Source organism: Typopeltis vanoorti, chromosome 2, assembly GCF_054136105.1.
Source record: "Typopeltis vanoorti isolate ZY-2024b chromosome 2, IOZ_Tvanoo_1.0, whole genome shotgun sequence".
Lineage (NCBI taxonomy): Eukaryota > Metazoa > Arthropoda > Arachnida > Uropygi > Thelyphonidae > Typopeltis > Typopeltis vanoorti.
This window is the reverse complement of record NC_143550.1, coordinates 76,495,157-76,517,451: the sequence shown is the minus strand read 5'-3', so window position 1 is coordinate 76,517,451 and position 22,295 is coordinate 76,495,157. Positions and strand designations below refer to the sequence as shown.

The 22,295-nt window shown below is 36.3% G+C and overlaps 1 protein-coding gene across 2 annotated transcripts in view; it reads right to left on the bottom strand.

Annotated features, from left to right (window-relative positions):
* LOC150109191 (man(5)GlcNAc(2)-PP-dolichol translocation protein RFT1) overlaps nucleotides 1-22,295 on the bottom strand; it is a 153,396-nt gene that overhangs the window by 17,508 nt on the left and 113,593 nt on the right. For both annotated transcript variants that reach the window (XM_090406111.1, XM_090406120.1), the window contains exon 11: nucleotides 9,044-9,149. In XM_090406111.1, the coding sequence (XP_090262237.1) occupies nucleotides 9,044-9,149 (106 nt within the window). The remainder of the gene's footprint in view (nucleotides 1-9,043; nucleotides 9,150-22,295) is intronic.

Here is a 22,295-nt window from a genome sequence, read left to right as displayed (position 1 = left end):
AAAGTAATCAAACTCTCCATTGAAAAATATAAAACTGCAAGGATTTCAAGAAGTGGACATCCATCAAATATCTCAGCACCACTGAGATTATCTGCACGACATTTTCCATCTTTCATACCACCAACAGAAAAGAAAGAAAATCCAACTCGGTAGTGTTTCCTCTGCTCAAGAAAAAGGAATGAACACAATAAAATAAAAGGGTTTGCAAAGAAACAAGATATATGAGTACTGACTGTTTACTAACTCGGTTTTTGCGAAGTAGATGCAGTTTAGTTAACCTTTTTTTGCAAAAAGAGACAATTTTTGTGTTTTTTCCCAAGATTTGTTAATGTTCTTTTGTGTATAAAGAAAATAAAGAATAAAAACATTTGTGGAAAAACGACCGCTTGCTGATTTTTAATTGGTGCATTAAGGGGTTAATGTATGGGATGGTGACTGTTTTGTTGTAGTTCTCTGTGGTGGATAGTGGGAGGGGTTTCCTATCTAGAATTTTGATGCTTTGGATACCCTTACACACAGGATCAACTGGAAGAAAACAAAAGTACTGCACAGAAGCTTTTACAAGTCAGAGAGATTGTTCTTAGAAGCAACAGAAGCCTTGAAACATACTCCAAATCTCAACAAATATGGCTGTATAAATTTGCCCTAAAGATTTGGGAGACAGTCATCCTAAGACATAACTAGTACCTGCTTACTCTCTCTGTTTTTTTTTTTTTTTTAGATAGGAGGTACCTAATTAGGACTTTAGTCTTTGTGTTGTTGCTACAATTTTGTTAAACTAGTCCCTTTGTTACACTATGTTGTTGTAGTCGTGCACTGTGACAAACTGTTTCTGTGCTCTGAAGATGCTGGTTATAACACCAGCGACATATCGGCAATAAGTCAATAAATAATTATTTACTTATAATTCTGTGTTCTGATATATACCGTCAAAATTAAACAACATGCATGATGAACACAAGCTTTTCTACACGGTTACCAAAATTTGTTGTGTTGTCCTCACAATTTTGGCAATATGTCCTCTAAATTTTAGATCCTTATCCACCATTGCCCCAAGATTTTTTATTTCCTCAACTTCCAACAATATATCCCCACCAAGAGTAAATTCTACATCCCATCTTTGCAGTTGCTTGAAATCTTTGGGGTGCTGCAACTTTCGAAATATACATACACACTGTAAATACAGTGTATATGTGTTTGGATAAAATATCAAAATTATAGTAAAAATTAAAAAAAAAAAATTAAACAAGAAAAAATATTGTTTATTATCGATAAAATTATACAGTTTGGTATAATTCAAAATTACTTAAAAATAAAACATATTCTTCTTGTTTTGTTTCATGAAAAAATATTGTTTATTATCGATAAAATTATACAGTTTAGTATAATTCAAAATTTCTTAAAAATTACTATAACAAATGTTATGTCTTTAATTGTATTGTCCAAACATTTAAAGAGACGGAGTAAACACGATAAGCACTATACTACCAGCACAAGCTGCATATAAACAACAGTGGAACTTCACGATGGACAGTGCCAAATTACGGTAATAGCTCTCATCTCACTATGGCATGCATATGCTTGCACGTGCGTAGCAATGGCACTGTGGAAAACACAGTGCCGCTAGCGTCCTTCACCCTCCTAAGTGCTACAAGATGGATTTTTATTATTTTTTTTTTTACAAAAAAAGAGAATTGTATAGGATGGTTGATGATAAAATTAAACATTACAAGCAAATATAAATAAATTAATAAATATATTTATATATCGAGAAAAATTGGGGTGCTGCAGTTATGCAGTAGCTATGCACTAGCCACTCCTGCAATTTTGTTTTCCAAATTTTAAAACCTTACATTTCACAGCACTGAACTGGCATCCCCACTCCAGTGCCCATTCATTCAGTCTATTCAAGTCTTCTTCGAAGGCCACAACATCTGCTCTACTCCTCATAGTTTGTCCCAACTTTGCATCATCTGCAAACAGCTGTACGTCTCCATTCAAATCTTCCCCAATATCATTAAAATACAGGTTAAACAGCAATGGCTCTAAAACAGATCTCTGAGGTACACCACTAGTGACTTTCCTCTTTTGGGATGTTGCTCCTGCATACACAACTTGTTCATACCTATCAGACAGCCAATCTCCGATCGAATGCACTGGTCTAATATCCAGCTCCATCCATTCTAGTTTGACTATAAACTTATTATGCAGTAGTCTAGTCAAAGCTACCTTGGCTTGCTCGGTTGTAGGCACTTCCAGGTCCTCGCTGTGGCACTGTGATTTCATGCATGCGCATAACCATTTCCGCTCTCTTCACGTTGTCTTAAACACAAGGCCATACGCAGTCAAAGTAGCTCTAGCCAGTGAGCTTCAGGCAGCCTGTACACGTGTACGTGTTGCTTAGGAAAATTAAGCTACAACCAACTTTTTATGACGATGTTATTGACCAGTTCATAAAGAAGAACCGTAGAGTAGAATTTGTATTCAAGTAGCTAAATTGAAAAAGATAGAATATCATTTGTAAAATAAATGTTGTATTTGTATAATTAAATGTACATAAATTTCGAAATACAGGTAACCCTCATATAACGTGGATGTTAGGTTCCACAAAAATGCCATGTTATATAAATTGTGTTATGCGAGACTCAGATCACATAGAAAAAGTAGGGTTAGGTTTCCGAAATCGTTTTTTTTAAAGATTATATAAACAATGACATATCCAACAAAAAAAATTTTTATTTAATTCATGTAAATTAAGAAAACAATAAACTATGAAACAAATGCATAGTATAGAATTATAAAAAATTATAAATTGTACGTAAACTTCATTGCACATAATACATAAATGTTTTAGGCAAAATAAAATAAAGTGTATATTTTAATCATCATCACTCTCTTCAAAACTAACATTTTGTAGATGTTCTTTATTTACGAGAGGCCGCACTTCATCATCACTTGAAATCTCTTGGACATCATTTTTATAATTCTCATTGCATACTTCGGTTGGTTTAGTTATCAAGAAGTCAGTAATAAGATCTTGCTTACCACTATGCTGCAATTTTTTTATTAAGTTCATAATACAGAACTAAACAAATATCCAATTGTCTCGTGAATTTTCCGGAGCGCTCCAGTGGGAGATTATTATCCATTAAATAACTTCCTTTCTTGCCAAGTTCAATCCTTCTGCTAATTTATTTAAACTGAATTCTTTAACGGATTCATCACAATCAGAACTTCCCCGCCATTTGGTTCGATGTCATCTATTAACTGTACCAGTTCCTCCTCATTTAAATCTATTTCTCCATCAATTAATTCACTAATTTCATTTTCAACCATATTGCAAAAGTGCTCTAAATGGCCATTACTATAAAAATATTTTTTTTTACATAAAAAAAGCATTACATATTGTATGTAACTCACCAAAAAATAAAGCGCTCAGCTTGAGATTAACACACTTATGATTATTAATGCGCTTTCCTGGCAGAAAACAAAGACAACTTTCAACAATAAACACTTTATTATTATTATTATTCAGGCCTCCATGGAGTCAAAAGACTCATCGTGGGATGTCCTTCCTAAGAAACACAAAGTCTATCAAGACTCATTGAGGGGAGGTCCCCCCCCCCCCCAAGAAACACAAACTCATTGACCGTTCTCGCTCTCACCACTCCATCGGGCAATGCATTCCACAGTTCAACTACCCTCCATGCAAAGAAACCACTCCTCATGCTCTGGCTCACAGTTTCTTTTCGTAACTTCCAGGGATATAGCCTCTTGTCATCCTTCCTTCCCGCTGTTCAACCAAGCAAAAGAACACCCCAGTGTTAACCCTGTAACCACCTCTCAACAGTTTAAAAGTCTCAATCATATCACCTCTCCTTTTTCTATCCGCCAAACTCTGCGGTCCACATTCCCTCAGCCGATCCTCATAACTAGCATTGTACAGTCCTGAAACCAACTTTGTTATCTGCCTTTGTACCCTTTCCACAGTTAATTTATCCCCTTCAAATCCTGGGGACCAAATCTGAGAACAATAGTCCAAGTGTGGTCTGATCAGGGTCTTATACAATGGAATGATAACTGTTTTATCTCTGCAGGTCAGTGTCCTTCTCATTATTGCAGCAATCCTCTGTGTTACCTTCACCACCTTTGCAATATGTCCCCTAAATTTCAGGTTTCTATCAATCATCAACCCCAGATCTCTTGTCTCCCCTACTTCATCCAGTATAACTCCTCCCATAGAGTATGCAGTGTCCCATCGATGTTTCCCAAACCTCAAGACCTTACATTTTGCTGCATTAAACTGATAATCCCATTCATTTGCCCATCTATCTAGCTTATTCAAATCCTCTTGAAGGGCTGCCGCATCTGCACTATTACTAATAATCCTTCCCAGCTTCGCATTATCTGCAAACAACTGAATATCCCCTTGCAATCCACTGACAATGTCATTGATATAAAGGTTAAACAATATAGGTCCCAGTACTGAGCCCTGTGGGACCCCACTTGTAACCCTCTGCTTCCTTGAAACTGCCCCACCACACACAACTCTCTGAAGGGAGGTCCCCCTGCGTGCTAATGGGTATTTCCCCTAATATAAATTCGCTACTTATAACTACATGTGCAATACGGGCAGACGCAAACTTAACGAAGATAAAATTTGATTTTTAAGTAGCGCGTTGAAGAATATATATGAAAAGATAAAGGGTTACTACAGTTTGTAGACCGTCTTATATCGAAACCCTGTTGTATAAGTAGTGCGTTCAACAAGGATTACTACAATTTGTAGACCACGTTGTATAAGTACCGCATTATACGAGGGTTACCTGTATATAGTTTTAAATGGTCAGTAATTCATTATTCCGCTAATCAAACTTCAATCACATCTCTCACTCCCTGAATGATAAGAGCAAGATTGTGAATTTCAAGACCAGCATTCGCCCCTGAAGTATACTACTGTGTATTCATCTCTCACAGCCAATGTTGCTGTCACCTTATTATAATAAGTAAGTAAATTACTAAAACATGACCTCTTTTTAGCAAATCCATACTGTCCATCAAAGATAAGAGCATTGTTGTCTCAATAATATCTTTTTTTTTTCTCTATATTGCATGCTTAATCTCTTCATTCATTTCACACCTACCTTATTTAACCTTCTGACCTTTGGAATACATTTAGACATTGCTACTGCATAGTTCTTGAATATCACCTAAGCAGCATTGATCTCCTTTCCACCCAACTCCTCATTCCATGCTACAGTTCCAAGCTGTCTCCTGAGCTTCTCATAATCACCAGCCTTGTAGTTCAACATATACCCTTTCTTCACATTAGTCCTCACATGGCTGGCAATGCCCCCCCCCCCGAGTAATCACTTCATGGTCACTCTCTCCAAATGGAGGGAGATTTGACACCGCATTTATAACAACATCTTCTAATGAGATGATCAAATCCAAGCTCCTCAATCTCCATGTGCCATCTGTTACATCATGTCCTTCTAAAACTCAAGAAACTCATTTACTTTCAGTTGCTATCTCATCATCCCAATCTATACTGCCATAATTAAAATCACTCATTACGATCACCCTTTTTCCTATTTTCTTGGCTAATTTGTTTATACATTTCCTGGTCACTACCCTCCATATTATCAGGTCTATAACAACATCCAACTTTGTTGGATGTTGTTAGCAAAGTGTAAGCAAACAAAGTTTACACCTGAAGTATTTTCAGGACTGGGGCAACTCATGGTAAAGGTGGTATAAGTTCTGATCACTTGCCTTAGTATCTCATAATGCAAAGCACATATCCTTATGGGTATGTACAATGCTATGCATTATGGAAAGGGTCACTTTCCAGACCCAGAGATGGTGATACTAAGGTGGAAGTAATGCAAAAGTCATATCACCATATACCAAATGCCAAAAGGTGTCAACACCTTATTATTAAAATTTTCTGGATTAGAGATAGTTGATGGAAGTTTTTTTTTTTTTTTTCACTTGGCTATGCTACCAATTGTATATGTGCTTTGCATTATGGGATACTAAGGCAAGTGATCAGAACTTATACCACCTTTACCACGAGTTGCCCCAGTCCTGACATTTGTTTGCTTACACTTGGATAAAGGATTAAACCAAATATACAATTAGTAGCATAGCCAAGTGAAAAAACTTCCATCAACTATCTCTAATCCAGAGAATTTTAATAATAAGGTGTTGACACCTTTGGCAACTGGTATATGGTGATATGACTTCTGCATTACTTCTACCTTAGTATCACTATCTCTGGGTCTGACTCCCACTGACGAGAACCCAATAAAGGTCGAAACCGGTCTGGGTAGTGACCCTTTCCATAATGCATAGCATTATACGTACCCATAAGGATATGTGCTTTGCATTATGGGATGCTAAGGCAAGTGATCAGAACTTATACCACCTTACCACGAATTGCCCCAGTCCTGAAAATACTTCAGGTGCAAACTTTGTTTGCTTACACTTGGATAAAGGATTAAACCAAATATATAATTGGTAGCATAGCCACATGAAAAAACTTCCACTCTAAACTAAATGTTTTTCAAATGTATGGTGAGTTGTCACCATGTCCTGTGACATCACTGGCCCTGTCTACCTGACAATGTTACAGATAGTGTCATTAAATAGTATCATTAATAAAAAATAATAATAAATGGACTTGTATCGCTTATAAAATGCATGAATTTTTTCTTCACAAACTATGCACACTAATGCATAAGTAGTAAACATTAACTTATGTACTTCTGGTAGTTATCAGCTAAAATCAGCTAATGCCTTTTTTTGTTCCCACACAGGGAGTAGGCGAGGACGTTTAGCCCTATCTAACTTTTGGAGACTGAGTGGGCAGTTCAATCTCCACTGGTAGTAACCAATCAGAGATAGTTGGCCCAAGGCTATCACTAATTAAGTGGCACACAGTGAAGAGGCAGTTCAACAAGTGCCGCCATCTCGTGGTCCCTAACACAATATATTTTAATGTCTGAAATAGTGTGGGTTCTACAGTCGATTTTCTTGAGTTTACGGGATGAAAGACCCGCCTGCCCATGCCAGAGATCGACTAACCCGGGAACCGGTCTGGTAGTTATACAAGGTAAAAATTAACCATAGCATTGACAAGATCTGGGATTAAATGTGACTGATATATTAAGTGACCATGGTAGTGTACACCTGGGATAAAAAATAACAAGTGAGATATTTGTATGACTGGTGAGCCATCACAAATTTTTCAAGCTCTCCACATGTAACTTAATCTATATAGGTGAAATAAGAAGTAGAATCCCCCCCCCCAAAAAAAAATGACATCAAATTCCTTCATTTATAGAAAATCAAGTCCAATGGAATAAGTAACTTTCTTTTAATCCAGATGTTTTAGAAATTGGAAAGCAGATACTCTTTGCCTCTTAGCACTGTTGAGGTTATATGTATTCCCATGCCAAGCCATGACTTGAAGTAATTAGCAAATCACTTGAAGTCATGGGCATTTTTAATGCCACCCCCCTTCCCCAAAAGGAGTAATATTGTTTGATGATTCTGAAAAAAAAAAAAAAAATATATATATATATATATATACACACACACACACACACACACACCCTCTGTCCAAAAAGAAACTGAACTTTTCGAAAGTAGAAGAAACTAGTGGCGCCACTTGTTTTATCTTTTTGCTGTCGAAAGCGGCAACCTTCATTAGTGTTGTGTCAACTGTTTGACATTTGTTTCATTAGAAGCCGAGTTATAGTGCCAAGAGTGACAGTGTGTTTTGACGAATGGTCGTAAAATGAGTTTCAAACAGAGAGCTGCGATTGACTTTTGTGTTAAACTTGATAAATGTTACCGAAAAGCATCAAATGCTTCAAACGCATACGATGATGAATGCTTATCATGTACTCAAGTTTATGAGTGGTTTAAGCAATTTCAAAGGTCGTGAGATGCTAGATGACGACAAAAAGCCGGGCTGTTCAAAAACTGGACTGAGCGAAGTTAACATTCAAAAAGTGCGTGATTTCATCAAAGAAAACCCGAAATCATCAGTGAGATTGATTGAAGATGAATTGAGGGATTCCAAAATCAACTGTGCACAACATTTTGACCAGAGTTTGGGACTTCGTAAATTGAATTCGTGATTTGTTCCCCACAAGTTGACCGACGACCAAAAAATGTATCGAATTGAACACTGCAAGGACTTCATTAATACTGCTCATAAGGACTCAAACTTCCTTGAAATGATCATTACTGGTGACGAAACATGGTGTTTTGAGTATGAGCCTGAAATAAAGTGCCAGAGTGCTGAGTGGAGACCACCAGAAGAGGGGCATCCAAAAAAAATTCACTTGGAGAAGTCAAAAGTAAAGACAATGCTGATTTGTTTCTACAATTCCAAGGGCATTATGCACAAAGAATTTGTTCTACCTGGCCAAACGGTCAATTGTGAGTTTTATCTCAAAGTTCTAAAGTGATTAATAGCGAGAATTCATCGCATATGGCATGAATATCGTGATGCAGGCAGCTGGTCACTTTTGCACGATAATGCACTATCTCATTGTTCAAACATTGTGAGACAGTTTTTGAGCAAAAACCAAGTTTGTGTGTTGGATCACTTGCCATATTCACCCGATTTAGCATCCTGTGACTTCTTTCTCTTCCCCCAACTTCATTTGCCGATGAAAGGAAAGCGATACGACACCATTGAAAACGTTCAAGCGGCAGTAACCACGACCCTCAACAGTATCCCAAAAGCCGATATAAAAAACTCATTTAACGAATTAATTGACCGTACCAAACACTGTATCAAAGCTGAGGGAGAGTATATTGATTGAAATAAATGATTTGAATAATTATAATTGGCCTGTGTTTTATTTTCTATCAAAAGTTTGGTTTCTTTTTGGAACAGAGGGTGTATATATTCACAGGTCATGCATATAAGAATATACAATTCTGAACACTTCCGTTTTGATTTGTAAGATACAATAGTTTAATGAACTTTCTCTTACACATAATTTATAATGTTTTACAATACCTATCAATGGCATGTTGGTTCATAGCAGCATACACAAAACATTCTGTAACTCCATTGATTGCTAAGAAGACTACATAGATGCAGTGCCATTTCAATAAATATGGTCCTAAAATTGATTTGTATATTTTTTATATATCAGATATTTGTTCCAATTAAATCTGCATCATAGCATATGAAAGAAAAAACAAAGGCAGACAATCTATTCATTATTTACACATATGAAAACAAAACCCAGACAAATTTTTAATGAACTATGATGAAGCAACTATTATTTCAAAATCAATATTTCGAAATAATAGTTGCTCTAATAAAATTTGCTTGCCGAGTTGCCACTGTGTCCGGTGACATCACTGGCCCCGTCTACCTGACAACGTTACAAATAGTATCATTAAATGTCACAAATGAAAATTTGTGACATTTCATCTAAGTATTATGCAATTTTTTTATTGGGATTAGAAAGCCAAATCCATAACCTAAAGACTTTCCATTCTTATTAGCCATTATGAAAAAAACACATTAAAACACTAGCAAGGGAAAAAATTTAGAAAATCTGATTTATTTTTTTAAAAAAAGATTCAATAAACTGTTCTGATTTATTATTTGTTAGATTGGTGTGATCTGCTGAAGGATTCTGTGATTTTTACCTCATTTCATATCTTTATCCTATCATTGTGAATGATACTATCCTACTCTTTTAGTGCTATAATGGTAGCACATACTTTCCAAAAACTTCCCAATTAGCTTATTACTTTTTTATTAATGAACTTTATGAAGTCACAAAGCATCCCAAAAGTAGTTTATGTAAAATATGGATATCAGTTAAAAAAAATGTGTGCAACTAGGTATTCTAATTTTTTGATTAACTGATATCCATATTTGCATTTTATATAACCATTTAAAATACAAATACTGATTCACAATACAGGCTGAACATATGAAAAACATTCTGAATTATAGCAGCTAAATTATAAATAAATTTCCATTCATAACAAATACTGAACTGCTGTATTATTAAACTGATATTTAATAATACAGCCAACATTTAAAAATTCTGGCATCTCACCAACAGAAAGAGCATGTATAGATAAAGAAATTTTTAAAAACATTCAGTCATAAAGAGGAGTAATTTCAATGTAGTAAATTCAAAATAAATAAATAATAAAAATAAAGCAAACTAGGAAAAATATTCAGTACATCCCAACTATACTTTCGAACAAGATGCAAGCGAGGGTAAGGTAAAGCATGCACAGTGGCAACAGCGCTTTCAGCAGCAACCTCCCTCAGCAGTCGGCACGTGCCTTAAACAGTTCCTCTGTTGATTTTGTGTTTGAGAAATGGGTTATTTGTGTTTATCGTTAAATATTTCATGATGCTTTGTTGCACAAAACATTGCCAAATATTTAACATTTAAAAAACCTAGTGAAGAATCACAGAAAAAGAGGCGAGCAATTGATCTTGAAATGAAGTTGCAAGTTATAAAGCAACACGAAGCTGGTAAGCCCGTCAATGTGATCGCACATGACTTCAAATGGTCTCATTCTACAGTGATGACCATTTTGAAAAATAAGGATAAAATCGTAGAGGCTGTGAAAGGATCTGCTTCCATTAAATCGACGATAGTGACGAAGCAATGACAAGATCCTGTCAGATATGGAAAAGCTACTTGCATCATGGATAGAGGACCTGAACCAAAAGAGCATATCCCCTTAGCACTGTGACCATAACCGCTAAGGCACTAAGTCTCTTCAACATGCTGAAGAAGAAAGTAGAACCCGATTATGACTATGAATTGAACGCTTCCGGTTGGTTCATGAGATTCTAGCAGCATTTTGTGCTGCATAATGTGAAAATATATGGGAATCTGCAAGTGCTGAGAGGACTGCCTAGGAGTTTGTGGAAAAATTGGATAAAATTATTATGGAGGAAAATTATTTGCCACAGCAAACATTTAATATTGATGAGAAGTTCTTGTTTCGGAAAAAAATGCCCGAGCAGACATTCATCCACAAAAAGCTAAAATCTGTACCTAGTTTCAAAGCTCTACGATTCTGTTATGGGTAATGTGGCAATATAAACTGAAACTATTTGTGATATGGCACAGTGAGAATCCACAAATCTTCAAAAATATTAGGAAGCATGCTCCCAGTTCATTATCGGAGCAATAAGAAGTCATGGATGACTTCTTATTGCTCCAAAGTCATGGATGACCTCAAAAATTGTTTGAGGATGCCTTAATCAATTGTTATGCAAGTGAAATAAAAAGCTGTTGTGTGAAATAAAATGTAGAATTTAAAATTTTATTAATTTTAGATAATGCTCCAGGTCATCCCTCTTATAGCAGTGATCTTCATCAAGTTCATGTTTCTCCCTCCAAACACTGATCCAACCAATGGATCAGGGAGTTCTTGCAGTATTTAATTTTATTATCTTAAAAAAAAAAAAAAAAAAAAAAAAAAAAAAAAAAAAAAATCAGCTAGCACCTTTTTATTCCCGTACATACAGGGAGTAGGCGAGGCCGTTTTTAAGCTCAGTGGATGTGACGTTTGACACCACAGTGCTTGGCTGCATGAAGGAAGACTTGGTTTCGAGTCTAGTCGGCAACTAGAGGAAATTTTTCTAAGCCTTTTTTTGACTGATTCCCAAGTTAGTCGATCTCTGGCACGGGCAAGTGGGTTTTTTCTCCCAGAAACTTGGGTTTTTCGTCCTGTAAACTCAAGAAAATCGGCCGTAGAACCCACATTATTTCAGACATTAAAAAAATATAAGTGTTAGGTTTAGGTTTATTATCTATGGAGAACTTTTTCATAAGCCATTTCTGCTACTGAAGGAAATGACCAGACGCTCATGCAATTCTGGAAAACATTCAATATTTATCATGCTATTAATAATATTGCTGTGGCTTGGGACGAAGTGACCTCTCAATGTATGAGTGGCATATGGAAAAACACATTAAAAAGGTTTGTGCATGATTTTGGAAGTTTGTAATAGTGGGCCTAGCAAACAATCTGAATCTCGAAGTGAATGATGACGACATAATTCAACTCATAGAAAGTCTCCCTGAAGAGTTGACCAACGAAGAATTGGATTGAACTGGAGGAACAACTGTTGCAGAAGAGGAAAACGAGAAAAGGAAGAGGGAAAAGAGAAACAGGAAGAGGTAGTAAACAATTTACAGTGAAGTCTTGCAGAAATGTTCTTTGCAGTTAGCGATGTTCTCAAAATGGATGAAGACATGGACCCCAATGTTCAATGCTACTTAATAATAGAAGCGAAAGTACATGATGTGTTTGCTTGCTATGAACAAATTTATGATGAAAAAAAGAAGAAGAGGAATAAGCAAAGCACATTGGACATTTTCGTCAAAAAAAAACAAAGGTTATACCAGAAGAGCCACAGCCTGATCGTTCACAAAGGGAAGGTAATCAAGATGCGATGGTGGAGGAAGATTTGGGTGATTACTCTCCTGTTTTATAGTGGCAGTAACACACATTAGAGTTTTATAATAAGGTTTACAAATTAAAATGACAGTATACTTATTGCAGTTAAATCCCTAACCCCTATAACTCTGTTGATTTAATGTATCGACTTACATCCTGCCGGATGGAACAAAACCTGAATGTAAGTCGAGGGATGACTGTACATTTTGATCACCCAGCTGACTAGCTGACATTTATGACAAAAAAAAAAAAACAAAGAAATAAATGCTGCTTGGGAAGTGACAAAGAAATACATAACAGCATCAGTCTGTGAATGTATTCCAAAATTCAAAAGGCTGAATACAGTACGTGTAAAATGGATGAATGAGGTTTTCAAGCATGAAATCTGGAAGAAGAAGGCACTTTGCAGGCAGTACAAGATGAATAATGGTAATAATTAGTTACATGAAAAGTATAAAGAGAAGAGTGACTCAGTTAGTACAACAAAAGTGCCGTATGAGCAGAAATTAGCAAACCAGGCCAAGAAAACCTCTAGAGTTTTTCAGATACATAGCAAGTAGAAGGAAGAATGATTATGGTAAGATGATGTTAATGGATGGAAATGGTAGAATGGTAACTGCTGCAGAAGACAGATATTTATACAGATGTTTCATCCTCAGGGAGAAATCATGTTAAATTTAAATGCAGAGGATATAGGAGAAGATGGCTTAATTGTGAGTGAGCAGGAGGTATTTGAGGAAATAAATAACCTTGATGTCAATAAGGCTATATGTCCATAAAGATTTGATGACATATAACCATGCATCTTAAGGGAATGTTCCAGGGAAATGGCATTAGCATTGGCATGCCTGTTTAATAAGAGTCTTACAAGAGCAGATGTTCCAAGGGACTGGAAAGATAGTAAAATTGTTCCACTGCATAAAGGTGGTGATAAAGCTGCGGCTACAAATTGTAGGCTAATCTGTATATCTGGAGTTGTGGTTAAAGATACTAGAGAGAGAGATGGTGAGAAGTAGGATACAAAAATCGGTTGATAACAGCAGTATTCTCTGTGGTTATCAGCAAGGGTTTGTTAAAGGGAAATCGTGTTTTACTAACTTACTTATGTATACTTTAACAAGGTGACAAATGTCTTGGAGAAGGGAGATGCATATACAGTGGTATACTTAGATTTTGCAAAAGCTTTTGATAGACTACCACACAAGCTGTTAAATAAATCGAAATGGATGGGACTGGATAACATACATCTGAGTTGGATCGATGACTGACTGTCAGATATGTATCAGAAAGTTGTATATGAGGATGCAATATACAGAAAAAGGAAAGTTATTAGTAGTTTGCTGCAGGGGAAGATTTGGGAACATTGTCATTCATTTTGTATATTAATGATATTGGAATGGGTAACTGGTGATATGCAGCTGTTTGCAGATGATGCAAAGTTGGTGAAAGCAATGTAGATGTTATGGGCTTACAGGGAAGGACTCGAATAGATTGCATGAATGGGCAGGTAAATGGAATTATCAGTTCAATGTTGCAAAAGTGTTAGGTTTTGAAATTTGGTAAGCAACGATGGAATGCAAAGTATACACTTGGTGAAGAAACTTTAAAAGAGGTAGAGAAGATGAGAGATCTGGGAGTGGTGATGGACAAGGACCTGAAATTCAGGGACCACATTGTACAAGTTGTGAAGATGTCACATTAGGGTGATGATGCAGAGGACCTGACATGCTGAAATAAAGAGGTTATGATGTCATTGTATAAGGCCTTGATCAGGCCTCATATGGATTATTGTGCACAGATTTAGTCACCAGGTTTTCATGGTGATGAGTATACAAGGTCCGACACAAAAAAAAGACTAACCCTACAGCTTGGGAACAGAGAGACAAAGAGAATGGTTATAGAGCATGTTCTAACCTGTCACCATGAGACAAGGCTCAACTCCATAGCTTTACTCAGTACGAGTGAACAGCGAGTTAACATCAAGTTTCTTGTGAAACTGAAGAAATTCATGATTGAAACTTTTCAATTATTGATTGAGGCTTACGATGACAAGTGCATGTCTTGAGCACACATTTTTGAATGGCATGAATGATTTTCGGGCAGAGAAAGCATGAAAGATGATGATTGCCCATGCCACCCACACACAGATGTTACTGATGACAACATTAAAAAAGTGCGAGATGTGATTTGAAAAGACAGAAGGTTGTATGTTCGAGCTGTAGCTGAGAACGTTCATTTGACAGGGAAAGTGTTCGACACATTTTAACAGAAGAATTGAACATGAAAAAGGTTTGTGCAAAAATGGTTCCAAAAATGTTATCAGATGAACAAAAAGAACGTCACAAGGAACTGTTTTTGGACTTTATGCAATGCAATAATGAACCAGATTGTTGAATTCAGTAATTACTTATGATGAAACTTGGATATTTATGTATGATCCGAAACCAAGCGACAATCAATGCAGTGGAAGTCAGCAACATCTCCAAGGACCAAAAAAAAGCACACGAGTCGTTTGAAGTTCAAGGCCATATTGACTGTTTTCTTCGATATCCAGGGTATTGTAATGGCAGAGTAGGTTCCAGCGGCCCTACTGGTAAATCAGCAGTATTACTTTGAAGTCTTGATGAAATACATGAATGCGTGAAAAAGAAATGGTTGGATTTTGCACCAAGACAACGCGTCAGCCCACAATGCTTTGTCTGTGAAGCAGTTTTTAGTCAATTGCAACATCACTGTGCTTCAGCACCCACCCTATTTGCTCCCTGTGACTTCTAACTCTTCCCGAAGATCAAGTGGTGTTCAAAGGAACCCATTTTTGTCGGTAGAAGATGTGCAGGCAAAAATGGTGGAGATTCTCAACAGCCTTTCAGAAAATGATCTATAGAATTACTTTGAATGTTGGCAGCACTGTATGCAGCTGTGTGTCAACTCAGAAGGGAACTATTTTGAAGGGGGATCATAGTTGATTTTCTCAATTTGTTAAATAAAAAGAGATACACTTGCAGTCTCGTTTTTTCTGTGTCAGACCTTATATTTTAGAAAGGGTCCAAAGAAGATTTACAAAGGTGGTCAGTGGTCTTTGGAATGTGGAGTACGACAGATTGAGAGAATATAAATTACAAAGCCTCATAAATAGGAAGAGGAGGGAGGATATGGTCATGGATTGTTATCAGGTTGACATGGAAGAGTTTTTCATAGAATAGGGAGGTAGAACAAGATGCCATCACTGGAAACTGTATAAGGAAGTTGTGAGCAGAGGAGTGAGGAGAAGGTCCTTTACATGGAGAGTGGAATACATTGTGTGTGTGTGTGTGTGTGTTGTGAATGTAGACTAAACACAATGAATCAATTTAAGGCAGGACTGGATAAGCTTCGTGTGTGACAGTGTGTATCTCCTATGATGAGTCTCCGACTCCATGGAGGTCAAATGTTAATAATAACAAAGCCCCAAATATTTGTATATCAATCATGTAATCTTTACATGGAGAGTAGTTGGTGAGTGGAATACATTGCCTGAGTGTGTGTGTGTGTGTGTGTATGTGTGTGTTGTGAATGTAGACACAATGAATCAATTTAAGGCAGGACTGGATAAGCTTTGTGTGTGACAGTGTGTATCTCCCATGATGAATCTCTGACTCCATGGAGGTCGAATGTTAATAATAATAATAATAATAATAAAGCCCCAAATATTTGTATATCAATTTTGAAATTACAAATGATTATATCTACCACTGAATTTCACAGTATAAAATAAAATATCATTACTGAAGGATGGGCCAGTGGTGTGTGTGTGCGTGCGTGTGTAACATAGAACCCCTGTCTCTATCTAAGGTAAAACCATCTTGCATGCCTTTACTCTTTAATTTCTCCTTCCCAACACTCAACCATTCAATGTATAGTTTTGATAACATAGTGGATTATAAAAAATCTTCCTCGGAAAAATGATACCAAAAAACTCTAAGAAACACAAAATAACAAAAGAAAAAAATTTGCAACCTCACTTTCAATAAAAATTATGTGTACCACACTTAAAACATCTAAACTCAACCTGTTACTCTTAACAGAACTCAACTGGTCAGCTCAATGACTATTATCCAACTCAACTTTCCAACAGTAAGGGCATGAGTTCTTCTGTCACAATAGTATACTTCATTAGAGATTGCTAAATCTTGAATGCCTCTTTTCAATCTGTTTTGGATCAAAATCTGAGGCAAAAAATCCATTCATTTATATTCATTTGATGTCTCAATCACTCACAAAATATTGAAAACCACTCTGACTTTTCATTATTTGTTTCTGAAGTTTGATTTTATGCAAATCAAATACCTAAAAAAGAAGGCATCTTCCTTAGGGGATTTCAACTTCACAACTCAAACTGGCTTATCATCTCCAATTTCAATGATCAAGCTGGAAGAGATATTGAGATATTTGCTGTCAGCAATGATTTTTCACAAACTATCTACCTACTACCTACCAGAATACCTGATAATCCTCTTTACTCTGCCAACAGTATTCCCTTTTTAGGCAGTTTTGCCGATAAATATACCACAGATGTCAAATCGTTTGTTGGTAACTCTGACCACAGTCATTCAATATCCTGTTCTAAGGAATGCCAATCACCCAGTTACTTATCTCAAGTCCTTTGGCACTACAGGTAAGCTAAATAGGACTATCTCCATTATTTGTACTTCTTTTTTCCATTGACTCATTACTGTTTTTAATCTTCTGATCCAAACACCTGCTCCAACTAAAGAATTAAAACAATCCCCCTTAGCTTCACACTCAGCATCTACTAAGAAAGCAACATCTGCAAAAACACCATCAGCAAATCCACAGTACACTATGAATGGACCAAGTGAAAACAATATTAGTCTCCTACTCAAATGGTAGTTGAGCCTTCTTGTCCATCCATGTTTCCACCTCTCTATCGTAATATCACCTGAAAACATACTGACATTATTCTTCTCCAACTCCAGCAAAGGCAAAATATCCCCCCCCCTTCCTACTTTGGCAATAAGAAGTCCCTGCATCCCTCCTCCTGGTCTTCATCAGAAAGGCAGAAAAAGACGCCTAAATATTCATTATTATTATATGACACCTCCAGGGAATCCATAGACTCATCAAGGGAGTGCACTTACTCTACAACTCTCTGTCTCCACCCAGAACGAACTGTAACCACACCAATGCCATCTACTGCCCACCACAACCACTAGTAATTTTCACAGATAATCGCAAACATCCATACCCAAGGCATTTGAACCCACAGCCTTTTGGCTGAAGATTGGATACGCTAACCACTCAGCCAACCAGGCCAGCATATTGACACATCTAGTCCTCATGGTATCATCCTCCTCCTCTTCAGCTGTGTTAAAGAATTAACATGTATTCTAAATGTCTTTGTAATTTTTCAAAGACAATGCTCATCTGGTATCTATCCCACAATAAACAAACAAGGCTATATTCAACCCATTACTACGAAAGGAAATAGAAGCCAGTCATCAAGCTATTAGTCCAGTGCACTCATCTCAATTCTATCAAAACTAATGGAGAAAATCATCAACAGTTAACAATTAAGCATCCTGAAGTGATCAAATATCTCAAACTACAACAAGATCTCCCATAATCAGTGCCTATCTGTATTTCAGCAGAGTAAGGACAACCTTGTCCTGTTATGCTACTATAACAGCCTATATTATTTCATGTAAAAAAAGAGCAAGGATCACGCCACTTCTCTCCACCTTAAATAATATCTAGTTCTCCCTCCCTCTTCTCTTCTCAGACTGACCTACACCTCTAACCTTTCTAGGCATAAGCACATTATGTTTATAGTTTCTTCTGCCTTAAAAAAAAAAAAATCCTTTTCTGTTCCACACACAAATGCCAGGAACATCAAGAACAAAGGGGTTGAGTTTGTTGTCTTAGTAAATATGTATTATGGCCAAAGATTGTGTGTGTGAGAAACCTGGCCCTCAGATGTAAACGGAATTGAGTGCAATGGTACAGTATTTTCAGGAAGGACAGACGAAATGGGGGAGGGAAATATTACCAGTGATATCAGATGATTTGAGTCTGGTTAGGAGAAACTTATGCAAGCAAAAAACAGTAATAATATAACGTGCAACAGTGAGTATGAAGCTATATGATGTGGAGGCTAAAAGAGGATGAAGTATACAGAAGGGTATTGTTACAGACCTGGCAATTCCTAAGAATGATGAAATGCACTGCCAAATAATTATCATGGATGACTTAAATTACTCAAATATTTTAATTGGGTAGCAGATAAAACTCATGATGAATTAAGGAGACTTTATTGAGCTGTTGCAAGACAGCTTCTTTAAGCAGCATGTGAAAGAAAGATGAAAGATTAGAATCAGTGCTGAGCAAACATAACATTCAGGTCAAATCAAGGACTATCTCAATCCTCTACCATCCATGAATTTAAATAGTTTCTGGTTCCAATGCAGAGCCAATATATAAATAATTTACTATGAATTTTCACGTAAATATTAAAACCTATCTGTGTTTTTTGAATATCATAAACATTTGAAATGCATGTTGTCAGTGCATATCAGGAGTAAATTATATTAATAAAAACAAGGCACACTAAAAAATAATACTAATTTCATAATCCTCCTAAAGTCTAGATTTGTTATGGAAGCACATAGATACCATTTATATCATACAATTGTATAAATCCAATGTATTTTAGAAATACATCAAAATATAAAATAAAATCTTAACATATCAATTAACACTTCTTCATGTAGTTTCCTCAGTGAGAGGGTGCAGCACCATGTCCTTCCAGTTCTCTCTGTTGGTGGCTTTCCTTTTTGTTTCTGCATAGCCATGTGATCCTGTCCATGATCTTATATCTTCAAGCCATGTCCTTCATTTTTTGCCTCTTGATCCTTTTCCCACAATTTTTCTTTCTAAAACTGTTAGTATCCTCTGTCCTGCTGAACCTCTCAGTGCATATCCTGGCAATCTCATCTTTCTCTGGATCATTTCCTGTAATAAAGATCTCTGTGTTCTCATTCTCTGTAGGATATCTGCATTTGTCACATGTTCTGCCCATGGGATTTTCAGAGCTCTCCTATAGATAGCACCACATTTCAAAGGCCATTATATGTTGCCTTACTCTCTTCTTGAATATCCAAGTCTCACTTCCATATGTAAAAATTGGCCACACTAATGTTCTTATCATTTTTCTTTGTTTCGATACTCACAGAACTTCTGAGCAGATTTTATTTTTCTAGAATGCATCTTTAGCTACTTTCTGTTCTTATTTTTATTTCTTTATCTTGCTTTCCATCTGCAGTAAAGCAGGTGCCTAAATATTTATATTATGTTGTATGTTCAATTTTCATATTGTTTATGAATATTTCTTGCTCAGATCTGCTTTCTTTTGAGATTTTCATAAATTTGGTCTTTTTTTGCATTTATATCTAATCCAAATTCTTCTTCAATTAGTAGCCGCTGTAATTTGATTAATTTGTTTCTGTTTTCTGCTATTAGAATGGTATCATCAGCACATCTAAGATTGTTGTATTTTATACCATTGATACTAATTCCTATTTTTTTTTTTTTTTAAACTTTTTCATCACTGTCTCACTATAGATATTAAATAGATTTGGTGAAAGGATACAAACTTGTCTAACTCCTCTTTTTATTTTCACTACAGAAGTTTCATTGTTAAACAACTGCATTTTCTGTTTGGTGTAAACCATTTTTATAATCTTAAGTACATGATCTTCTATGTCTAATTTATCTAATATATTGAACATTTTATTATGTTTTACCCAGTCAAAAGCCTTCTGAAAGTCTATGAAGCATATGTAAATGTTCCTATTTCTTTCAAGTGATCTTTCTATTAGTATTTTTAGTTCCAGGATAGCATTAATGGTTCCCATTCCTCTTCTGAAGCCTTTCTGTTGTTCACTCAATTCACCACTAATGGCTCTTTCAATTTGTTTGTTAACAATGGTTAAAATAATTTTAGATGCATGGAATATTAGGCTCACAGATCTGTAATAATCCTCGCAATTTTGTGCATTATGTTTCTTTCAAAAAGGTCTGATAAGTACTCCACCCATCTTCCATTTATCTTTTCCTTATCAATTAGTATGTTTCCATCTTTGTCCTTGATGTTATTATTATGCTATCAATTAACACGCCAAACTCAAATATCGGGGTGCTTAAGGGTCAAAGCTGTATAAGTGAGAGGAGACCTCCACATAGCCTTTAAAGGAATGCGGAGAACCGACCAGGGCTTCTGACCTAATGTCCAATCCTCACCTTCTCGTGGTGCACCCTGTTGGGTATCTACTTTGATACTGAACGAACGAGGATGGGCTGGCAATTTGGGATTTAGCCGACCAAATTGTATTCTTATTGGTTAAACCAAAATAAAAAATGATGGTACAACATGACAAAATTTCATGCCGGCTGGGGCGTCGCCCGGTTAAACAAGGCCCCCGTTGTTTTCGCCAGGGAACCAGGGCGAACAGCGAAAAGTCAGCTACTGGAACAAATCTGAAAACAAACCCCAACTCAACATCACCAGAGTTAAAGATCGGTACTATCAACGTAAGAAGCCTGAATGGCAAAGAAATGGAGCTAGCTGAGGAATTAGATAAGTACCAGATCGACATAATAGGGGTGACTGAAACAAAAAAGACCAAAACTGGTGAGATCTTTCTGAGCAATAAATACAAAATGTTATATTCAGGCAATGACAATCAAGGAAAAGAAGGAGTAGCCATAGTATTCAACACAAAATACGAGGCTAATCTTCTTGAATGGCAGTCAGTCTCAAGTAGAGTAATGTGGGCAAATATGAGAATGGGGAACTGGACAATGAGACTTATTTGTGCCTATGGTCCCACAGAAGGTTCTACTAAGGTAGAAGTAGAGGGATTTTTTGAGGCTTTAGAAAAAGCAACTGACACAATGAAAAAGGAAAAGTTGGTCCTTCTTGGGGATCTAAATAGCAGAGTAGGAAATGATTGTGAGACATACAAAAATATTTTTGGAAAATTTGGAGAAAAGAGCAAAGCTAATAATAATGGCAAATATCTGTTGGATTTCTGCTCAGGACATGGACTGGGTATTACTAACACCATGTTCCAACATAAAAATGTGCACAAATTCACATGGAGAGAAGAGGCTAGGAATAAGAAAAGTCTCATTGACTATGTTATTGTTGATAGTGATGTTTTCTCCTTGGTGCAGGACACCAGAGTGTACAGAGGATTTGAAATTGGAAGTGATCACTATTTAGTCTTGAGCAGGATAAAATTGAATTTCATATTGAAAAGAATAACATGTAAGAAAGTTTTAAAGCGAATAAAAGTTGAGCAGCTCTCAGATGTGAACTGTAGACTAAAATACAGAAATATTATTGAAAAGAAAATGAAAGAGTTTGAGAACAGGAATCAAACCTTTGAGATTCAGTGGCAAACTCTGAAGGAAACATTGATTGATTCTGCCAGAGAGGCATGTGGTGAGGTTGTGTGCAAGGATAAAAAAATCAGAACTCCCTGGTGGACACAGGAAGTTAAAGAGGCAGTGAAAGAAAAGAAGAAAGCATATCAAAAGTTCCTGGCAAATAAGTCAGCTTTTACTCTTACAGAATACAGAGACAAATGTAAGAAAGCTAAACAGTGTGTAAAACTAGCTAAACAAAAGTCATGGGAGGACTTTGGCAGGAATATAGAAAATAAATATCAAGAAGGTGGCAAAATATTCTGGAGGTTGTTGAAGAAGCTTAGGAATGGAGGAAAGAGTGCTGTAAAAGGACTTAGAGATGATAAAGG